The sequence below is a fragment of the Populus trichocarpa genome, chromosome 17 (assembly GCF_000002775.5).
Source record: "Populus trichocarpa isolate Nisqually-1 chromosome 17, P.trichocarpa_v4.1, whole genome shotgun sequence".
In the NCBI taxonomy this organism is placed as follows: domain Eukaryota; kingdom Viridiplantae; phylum Streptophyta; class Magnoliopsida; order Malpighiales; family Salicaceae; genus Populus; species Populus trichocarpa.
Genome location: NC_037301.2, coordinates 8,751,343 through 8,761,897, shown reverse-complemented (window position 1 = coordinate 8,761,897; position 10,555 = coordinate 8,751,343). Strand labels below are relative to the sequence as shown.

Here is a 10,555-nt window from a genome sequence, read left to right as displayed (position 1 = left end):
ATGATATTTCTATTGCATCAAAGCATTATTTCTAAATGTTCATGGTCGATGCTCTATTAATATTAGATATTAATTAGAATCATTGAAACTAGTATATATTATGTTTTTTTCTTTATAAAAAAAAGTAATTGTTCTCATAAGCTGAGGTATAAAAGATACTTGAAACTAATATATAAGAGTTTGTTACATGACATGTACATTGAACTGACTCGTATGAAAATTTTATATAGAAAGGTTACTTATGTCGTATAAAAAATGATGAAAACATATTCTTACAGTAAATGCTCGTGGTCCTCTTGTCAAATCTTATGGAACTACGATCATTTATGACATTGGTATTATTACAAGTGTCAAGCTTTTTGAAATTATTATCAATATCTTTCCATAGTTTATTAATAAAATACTTTATTAATGAAATTTATGAGTATAGGTAGTGAAATATAAATATAAGATAAATGAAACAATGAAATAGAACATTTGTGAATCAAGAACCCCAACGTTTTCAGTCCATAAATCCTTGATGATTATTAAATACAAAAATTTCATATATAGTTATTCACATTAGCATATTTGTAATGGAAAGTAACAAATATCATTGATGATTAAATTATATGAATATAGATAAAACAAATCATCATTATCTCCCGTTGAATACGGGCTCAAAGCCCAATTGTGAATCAAGAGCCCCAACGTTTTCAGTCCATAAATCCAAAAGTGTATTATTGGCCAGCCCAATAATAATAATAATAATAATAAACAAGAGAAACGGATCAAATTATCATTTAAAATAAATAAATAAATAAACACAAAACCAGGCAGCACTGTCCTTCCTGTCATTACCAAAAAAAGGAAGGAAAAAAGAGACATTTTGATCTTTCAAGATTTGATTACAAGGAGAGCCTGCCCTCTGGTTCTTCTTCACCTTGTTCATCGTGGTCCTGAAGTAACCACAAATATTTGGAATAATAATAAAAGAGGATCTATCTGGGTCTGAAAATGTACGGATTCGAGGCCATGACATTCAACATCCATGGAGGGTACCTGGAAGCCATCGTGAGGGGACACAGATCAGGGCTTTTAACAGCATCTGATTACAACAATCTCTGCCAGTGTGAAACCCTTGATGATATCAAGATGCATCTCTCTGCTACCGAGTACGGTCCCTATCTTCAAAACGGTCAGTGCAGTCTTCTTGTTTTTATTGTGATCTATCTACTTCAATTTTGTAATTAGTTGAAGAGATCTGATGATTTTCTTTTATCTTATGATTTTTATAATTCTAATTTTGGGTTGCAGAACCTTCTCCGTTGCATACCATTACTATTGTGGAGAAATGCACTCTGAAATTAGTTGATGAGTACAAGCACATGCTAACCCAAGCCACAGAGCCCTTATCCACCTTCTTGGAGTATTGCACGTATGTCAACACCCTTTTTTCCATTTACTTATTTGGTTTCCTTGTCTCTTAAGATCTTTGGGTATGTGTTTTTCCTCTATAGATAGATCCACCATGTGCTTTGAAATATGATATGAGGTTACTGTTGCATATTGCGTTTCAATATAGAGAGTTTCGTGTAAGTATATAGATATTTCGTTAAGGTTAGTCTTGGATCGATCAGCATAATGTCTACTTTTTGCTACTTTCGTCGGCAGTACCCAACTTGCCTTCTAGGAAACAGGTGGGCACTGCATTAGGGCAATTCGTTGTGCATATTGTTAATTTAGGAGGTTGGTTGCATATTTTTTAATTGTTCTAGAAATAGGCAGAGAAGGCTAACCCTGTCCTTCTGTTTTGACCAGATATGGTCACATGATAGACAATGTTGTCTTGATTGTAACCGGAACCTTGCATGAGAGAGATGTTCAGGAGCTATTGGAGAAGTGCCATCCTTTGGGCATGTTTGACAGGTTTTGTTATCCTACGTTGTGCTGCCTTTTAGACTTGATAGTTTATGGAACCTTTCGTGATTTCTATTTGTGTTGCCCCCAGTATTGCCACCCTGGCTGTTGCTCAGAATATGCGAGAGCTTTACAGATTGGTGCTTGTTGACACACCCCTGGCACCATATTTCTCAGAGTGCATCACATCAGATGTATGTTACAGCATCACTTGCTTGTCTCGCTTCTAATTTTCTTTTGATTCTCGCAGTTGTGATATTCACTTCTGCGCCAAATCTTTCATACATTGTTGTGTAGCATAAAATAGGCTTTTATGGCAACTTGAAATGATCGACAACTTGTTCATTCCTGTTTGTGAGTCACATATTATGCTACCATGTTGTTTTGTTGATGGGTGTGAGGACTTAGTGTGGGGAGAGAAATCAACTCAAAACAACAAAGAACAGAAAATTGTTGGCTAAAACTATAAGAAAATTGAAGTTGGAACTAAATAGGCTTATGGTTTGCAGCAAACCTCTCAAACGTATAATGATTGATTATATAATATAAAACATGTCTGAATAATAACCTAGCAACGACATATATTCTAGTTCTAGGCCTAAATCCTAATCCTCGTAGGAAAAAACATCCTTATTGAAAGTTATATAGCTAATATAGAATCCAACTAGCATTAGTATTCCTAAACTAAATAAAAAAAGTAAAATAACTAAGTAACTAACAAAGGAAATTTTTTTAATAATCCAGAAACCCCTGCGTCAATCCCCTCGGATTGGAAAACTTGACTCAGGTGAGAAAACCTTCATGGATTCATCATGTAACTCAGGTTCAGCCTTCTTCAACCCTTCTTCAGCCATCCAAGTGCTCTCACTAGCTGGTTTACTGAACCACTTTACCAAAAATTGCTTGTCTGTACCTCATCTTGACTTGACCTCTTTGACATCCAAAATCTTTTTGATAACATCTTGTTGCACCTTTGGTAGTTGAAACATTTGCTCTGCAACTTCAGCTGCTTCTCCATCAAATCCCTCAAATGGAAATAGATCACATACGTTAAAGATTGGACTGATCTGTAAATCAGGAGGCAGCTCTATAACCTAGGCATTGGAACTAATTTTCTTTAATATTATACATGGCCCAAAATCTTTTCAATAACATCTTGTTGCACTTTTTGTAGTTGAACCATTTGATCTGCAACCTCAGTTGCTTCTCCATCAAATCCCTCAAATGGAAATAGATAACAAATGTTAAAGATCAGACTGATCTGTAATTCAGACTGTAGCTCTATAAAATAGGCACTGAAATTAATGTTCTTTAATATTTTACATGGCCCAAAATCTTTTCTATAACATCTTGTTGCACCTTTGGTAGTTGAACCATTTTCTCTACAACTTCAGCTGCTTCTCCATCAAATACCTCAAATGGAAATAGATTACAAACATTATGGATTAGACTGAGCTGTAATTCAGACAGCAGCTCTATAAAATAGGCATTGGAACTAATTTTCATTAATATTTTACCTGGCCCAAAATCTTTTCGATAACATCTTGTTGCACCTATGGTGGTTGAACCATTTTCTTTGCAACTTCAGCTGCTTCTCCATCAAATCCCTCAAATGGAACTAGATCACAAACATTAAATTTTTTACTGACCTGTTATTCAGATGGCAGCACTATAAAATAGGCATTGGAACTATTTTTCTTTAATATTTTACATGTCCCAAACTTACCTGACTTGAGTTTATGATATTTTCCCCTAGAAAGCCTTTCTATCTTTAAATGTACAAGTACCAAATCTCCCTCTTCAAACTCTTTGATCCTGTGATGTTCATTTGCAGCAGTGGCATAGGATTGATTGCTAGCCTTTAAAGCTTTCCCTACTTCTTCATGAACCCTTCTAATTTGATCGGAAAAAGCCTCACTGTCATTACTAACTCTAGCTTCTGGAGGTAATGACACCAAATCAAGAACGTGTTGTGGCTTGAGTCCACATGCTGCTTTGAATGGTGTCTTCTTTATTGATCTATTAATTGAATTGATATAAGCAAATTCAGCTTGAGGAATAACCAAATCCCAACTCTTCACGTGATTTCCAACTAGACATCTTAGAAAGTTTCCCAACCTTTGATTAATAGATTCAGTTTGGCCATCTATTTGAGGAAGATAAGCGTTGGAATATTTCAATTCAGTCCCCATTTTCCTCCATAAAGTCCTCCAAAAGTGCCACATAAACTTAAAATCCCTATCTGAAACAATCGAAGAAGGTACACCATGTAATCTCATGACTTCTCTAAAGAATAAATCAGCAATATATGTAGCATCAGAGGTTCTGAAACATGGAATAAAGTGTGCCAGCTTTGAAAATCATTCACCATAACAAAATAGAATCATATCCATATCCCTTTGCTGTCTTTGAAACTCCTGAGAGAAAATCCATGCTCAAATGAATCCATGGAGCTTTTGGTATTGGCAAAGGAGTATACAAACCAGTGTTTTATTTAGTACCTTTGCTGAATTGACACTCAGAACAACTTTTTACCAACCTATCCACATCTCTATACACTTGTGGTCAATAATAACAATATATCACCATTGCCAAAGTCTTGTCTCTACCAAAAGAACTACCTAATCCATTACCATGAAGCTCCAACATTATTTGTTCGCGCAATGATCCCTTTGGAGTACATAATTGATTGCCTTTGAATATATAACCTTCATGCAACCTATATGGTAACTGATCCAAACTTGTTGGCCCTTTTAATTTCTCCAAAATCAGTTTGAGATAGGGGTCTGTTTCATACTTAGTTTTGAGTTCATCGAACCCCGCAACTTGCATACTTATTACAGCTAATAGAGAAGACTGCCTACTTAACCCATCAGCTACTTTGTTAGATTCACCAGTCTTGTATTTCAAAGTAAAACTGTACTGATCAAGAAAAGAACTCCATTTAACATGACGGTCATTCAACTTCTTTGAATTTAATTATTTTAATGCTTGATGATCATAATAAACTACAAACTCAAGATGCCAAAATAATGTTCCCAATGGTCATATGGCTCTCACCAATGCATAGAACTCCAAGTCATAAGTAGAATTTTGACATTTATCATTGTTTAGTTTCACGTGTAAGTAGAATATCATTTGATTTGACGTAGTTTGTGAATGGAAATCAGCTCAAAACAGCTAAGAACAGAAACTTTAGGGCTAAAACTAGAAGAAAATTGAAGTTGGAACCAGAAAAATAGGTTTATGGTTTGTAGAAAACCTCTCAAATGTATAATGTGTGATTATAATATAAAAATGTCTGAATAATAACCTATCAACCTTGTTTACTCTAGTTCTAGGACTAAATCCTAATCCTCATAGGAAAAAGAATCCTTATTGAAAGTTATATAGCTAATATAGAATCTAACTAGCATTATGATTCCTAAACTTAATTAAAAAAAAATGTAAAATCACTAAGGACAAATATTTATTCTTCCAAAAGCTCCTGCGCCAGTTCCCTTGGGTTAAAAAAAAAAAAACCCTTGAGTTGAAAACATTCTTTCCTTGATCTCTTGTTGATGTCCAACCAAGACTTGCCATCCTTTTTTCTTTCGAAACTTCAACTGTATGACAACATTTAATAACAGCCTTAGCTCCCTTAGGTTAAATCTAGCAATATGAACTTTTACTCGTGATTTCACCTCTCGTCCATTCATCTTCAAAACAGTAGACTGTATGGCATGGATTTGCATCATCAACATGTCTTCCCAACTTAGAATCTTTGTAATATCCTATCCTTGAGATGGTATCATTCAGGAAGTAAAAAAAATCATTATAAGTTAACCCAATGAATCTCTTTTGTGGATCTATAACTATGATATTCTCTTTATACTCAACTTTTAGATTTTTATTGGCATCATCATCATTGTGTTCATTGTTTTCGTCTTCTTGCTTGTCATCAGAAGAAACATCATAAATTGGTTCTAAGATGCTACTCCTTCTCCAATCTTCCTCTTCTTCATGGTCTGTGGTTATCACTTTTTGAATCTCCAAAGATTCGTTTGTTGGATAAATATCTACTTCTTCATTTTCTTCAACATACTCATCATAAATAGGTGATAGGACATCATCTTCTTGTTCTTCTAGCTCAGCTAAATTCACCCTTAACTCTGACAATCATAAGAATTATGCCCCCTTTCTCCACAAGTGAAACATCAAATTTGGGAGCTGCTGCCAGCTGTAGGAAAAGTAGATCCAGAACTGTTTGGAGCCCCAAACGTCATCAAACGTTTCCTCTTTTCACTCCTATCAAGGTTGTCAAATTCCCCCCCACTAGGATGGTTGGTAATAGATGCCTCTTGACTGTTTCCAAGAGCTGTTTGGTCATCCTTAACACTCTGAACAGCTCTAGCACTGCTTTGCGCAATCCATGGTCTTCCAAACACTGGCCTCCTTACACCATATCACCATATCATCCATCAATGCATACTGCTGTGCATCTTCAAGACTAAATAATCAAACCGCTCCCATTTCATCCCTAATAGATTGATTCAAGCCGGCTAGATAGCACGATGTCGCTCATTACCTCATTCAGCCCTATGTGAATTGAAAGGTTGTTGAATTCAGTCATATACTCCTTTGCAGACATGCTTCTTTGTTTTAATAAATGAAATTTCCATTACAACTCCTTTGTTTAATTAGGTGGTAAAAATTGCTTGCGCAATTTTGCTTTCATATGTTCCCAAGTGCTGATTTTAGCCTTACCTTGCTGTGCATGCTGCTCTTCAACTCTCTTCCACTGTTGAAGTGCAGTGCCCTTCAATTTAAGCTTAACGAACAACACTTTCCTAGCTTCAGCCATAGTTTTCCATTCAAAATAATTATTCAAGCTAGCTTCCCAATCTAAATAACCCTCTACATGCATCTTTTCATAAAAATCAGCAACTTCTATCTTAATTCCTCCATTCAGATCAAGGGCATGGGCTAAACACTCTTCAAATCTACCTCTTACTCCAGCATCATGAAAAGGGTCTTTGTCCACCTCATCAACATGTTCACCTTCAAGATCACCTTCTGACATGTCCAAGGGGTTGTGGTTGCCTTGCAAATTCTCCATTTGGGCTCCCATGACAATTCTTCAATTTCTTGTCTCAGTGCAGCCATATCTACTTGGTGATCTTGATTTCCTCATCCACAACATCTAGCACATCCAGCCATGGTTTAGGATCAAAACCTAAAAAAATCTAGGATCTTTTATGCTCTAATACAAACTTGAATTAGCACGGGAAGAGAAATCCACTCAAAACAGCAAAGAACAGAATCTTTGGCTAAAACTAGAAGAAAATTGAAGTTGGAACTAGAAAAATAGGTTTAGGGTCTGTAGAGAACCTCTAAAACGTATAATGATTGATAATAACATAATAAATGTCTGAAAAATAAGCTAGACAACCCTATTTATACTAGTTCTAGGCATTAATCCTAATCCTTACAGGAAAAGGAATCATTATTTAAGGTTATAGGGCTAATATAGACTCTAACTATCATTAGGATTCCAACTAAATAAGAAAAGTAAAATAACTAAGGAAAAATATTTAGTAATCCAAAAACTCCTGCGTCATGTGATGCTGTTGAATTAAAATTATTGACCAATAAACATTGACAAACAAGATGATTTTGGCCTATTAAAGACCATATGTTTTTACCTGATTAACATCGTAACGAATTTATTCACACCTAGTTGCTAACTTGTATGTATGCTCACATGTACACATGTGCCTCCTAATTGGTCCTTGACAGCAAAGGTGGCAGTAGGATCTTTGTTGTGAGGTGATATGAATATTTGATTGTTTCTATTAACATCTTTATGTTTTTATATCTTCTGGATTTTCTGCCTGTATTAATGTTTTGGCATTTCTAGGACTTGGATGACATGAATATTGAAATTATGAGGAATACCCTTTACAAGGCATATCTTGAGGATTTTTACAGGTTTTGTCAGGTTAGCTTACCCACAAGAAGGATAATGAAATCTCTTTCTGGTATATATGAAGTTCTGCCTTTTGCTCTTTTCTTATAAACTTAAACTTAATGTGATCTTTGACTAGAAACTTGGAGGTGCCACAGCTGAGATCATGTCTGACCTCCTCTCCTTTGAGGCTGACAGAAGGGCTGTCAATATCACCATAAATAGGTTTGTTAGTGTTCCCAGTTTAAACTTGACAGAGAGAGATGTTGGGCTTTTTTTTTTTTTTTTTTTTTTTTTTTTGGGGGGGGGGGGATTAACTGTTCAATTTACCTTCCATCCATTCTGATGTCATTGATTTGTTTGCTATGTTCAGCATTGGCACTGAGCTGACCCGGGAGGATCGTAGGAAACTGTACTCGAATTTTGGCTTGCTGTAAGCTATTTTCTGATTCTTGATGTGCCTTCTATAATTTCTGCTGTTCTGTAATGCGCCACTCTGATGAGCTTGTGCTTTCATTGAACAGTTACCCCTATGGACATGAGGAACTTGCTGTCTGTGAGGATTTGGATCAGGTCTGTTATGGATTTATGAATGATCAAATCTTTTTCTTTTTCCGGTCAAAGATCTTCCAATCTGTGTTCCTGCAGCCTTGTGCTTTTCTCTTTCCTTCTGTTTTTCAATAAGCTGTTGTTAAATGGGGTCTTATATAGAACTGAATGATTTTGTGGATTGAAATTACCTGCCTGGTTGTTTTTGGAATGGTTGGCTTATGGTAATGATTATTCATTTCGGAAGATACATGTAAATAAACATGTTTATAGGAAATCCTACCATTCATTTTTGTTTCAATTCAATTTTCATCAAGGCCATGTTGAGATCTATTTGATGTCTCTGTGTTACTCGGCCAAATAGTTGTGCTCTTATTGGTCTTTGAATCTTTCAAGAAGAAACTTGTAACATTAATTTGTTTTCAAAATGTTGTAAGGTCATATAGTGAATTTTTTTTCAACTGTCTTTTTGGTCATTTGATGTGATGAGTGGGTAAAATGAAATTATGAAGGATTTCTCTATAAATAGTTGCTTGACACAAGTGTTTTTATCTTTGACTTGTTTTTGCTTTATTTCCTAGAATGATGTATATAACATATATCGTGATTCTGGGTCTTCTGGTTGTTTGCCATTGCAGGTTCGTGGTGTCATGGAAAAATATCCACCTTATCAGTCAATCTTTGCCAAGTTGTCGTATGGTGAGAGTCAGCTGCTTGACAAAGCATTTTATGAAGAAGAAGTGAAGAGGCTGTGCTTAGCTTTTGAGCAACAGGTTTGTACTGGTGGCTGAGTAGGGCATATATACTGATTCCATATTCTAAGATGACCCCCTCTTTTGGCCCCATCTATCTTGTCTGTTCAAAGTAGATTCATATATTGCAAGGAAGAGCATGGCTTATTTTTTATGGCCTTTTCTTTTTTTGTAGTTTTCAATTTGAGCGTTTTTACTTTCTGGAAACAGTATTTTGTTCATGAATAACCCTCAATTTTACAATAATTCTGAACTATTGATTTCTTACTGCTTAAAAAGAACCTAACTGATGTAGCCCTAGCATGCAGTGGCATTCATATAGTCCCCTTCTCTAGTTCATTTAATTCCTGCTATCCTCTTATGCCTCATGAATTGCTTTATGTCTTCTTTGGTCTGCAGTTCCATTATGCTGTCTTCTTTGCATACATAAGATTGAGGGAGCAGGAGATCAGGAATCTGATGTGGATATCTGAATGTGTGGCTCAGAATCAGAAGTCTAGAGTTCATGACAGTGTTGTCTTCATATTTTAGTTGCTTTACAGGCCATTAGAAATGAAGCATGTGGCCTTTTTGCATAATCCACTGTAAATTGCCTTTCCATGACGCTGTTGATGATCTTAAGCTGCAGAGCATGCCTAGTTATATTGTTTGGAGATGTGGGTTAAAATAAGTGGCGAAATATGTTTTATTTGTATTCCCAAAATGAAAAATACTTTATTTGTTATTTGGAGGCACAAATAATGTATCAGTATTCAAAAATATTATGGTTGTGGAGAAATGACTTTGTTTAGCATGGTGCAAGACGACTGATGATTATGCTATAATTGAATTTCTGATGTTTGGAGTTTATAATATCTTTTATGTGGGAGGAGGAATTATACAAGTAATTCAAACTTGCATGAATGAATGAGGATTTGAGTATCTGTGAATAAATGAGGATCTACTGCATTAAAATGGGTACCCCGCCATTGGATTTCTTGACATGGACAAGAAATATAGATATTTATGAACTATTTATCGAGTATCTAATAGACATTTCTTATTTATTAATTAATAAAAAAATAATATATATATTAAATAATAAATATTATTTATGTAATTGTTTTCCAAATTAAGGTGAAATTAAGGTGGTATGAATGTATATATCTTATTATATTAAGGAAAAAATTTAAATATTCTATAAATATATTTATATAATACAAGTATATTCAATCCAACTTGTGCGTTACATTTGATTCACCTGCTTCATAGCCTAACCTTAATTTTCAAATGAGATTACCTGCTGTAGCGACTGCTAGGTCACAAAGGAAAATGCCCGGAAAATTACCTTCTCTACTAAAATAACTCCTTCACTGTTTATGTTAACAAAAAAAAAATTTATTAAATTTTTTTAATTTTATCTTTCAAT

General features: G+C 34.9%; 1 protein-coding gene across 1 annotated transcript; it reads left to right on the top strand.

Annotated features, from left to right (window-relative positions):
• The first annotated feature begins 795 nt into the window (after positions 1–795).
• Positions 796–9,937, top strand: LOC7495957 (V-type proton ATPase subunit d2). The gene is made up of 10 exons (XM_002324004.4): positions 796–1,177; positions 1,297–1,417; positions 1,801–1,908; positions 1,991–2,093; positions 7,799–7,879; positions 7,986–8,071; positions 8,220–8,279; positions 8,371–8,419; positions 9,034–9,168; positions 9,547–9,937. The coding sequence occupies exons 1-10, from the start codon at positions 997–999 to the stop codon at positions 9,676–9,678; spliced, it is 1,056 nt and encodes a 351-aa protein (XP_002324040.1). The 5' UTR covers positions 796–996; the 3' UTR covers positions 9,679–9,937.
• Positions 9,938–10,555: the final 618 nt, after the last annotated feature.

What these genes read in the sequence shown, in the direction of transcription:
- LOC7495957 (XM_002324004.4), top strand. Translation starts at nt 997, where the DNA reads ATGTACGGATTCGAGGCCATGACATTCAACATCCATGGAGGGTACCTG. An exon ending in ATTTTTACAGGTTTTGTCAG is followed by an intron (nt 7,880 to 7,985) that starts GTTAGCTTACCC and finishes ATCTTTGACTAG; the next exon opens with AAACTTGGAGGTGCCACAGC. An exon ending in GTCAATATCACCATAAATAG is followed by an intron (nt 8,072 to 8,219) that starts GTTTGTTAGTGT and finishes TGCTATGTTCAG; the next exon opens with CATTGGCACTGAGCTGACCC.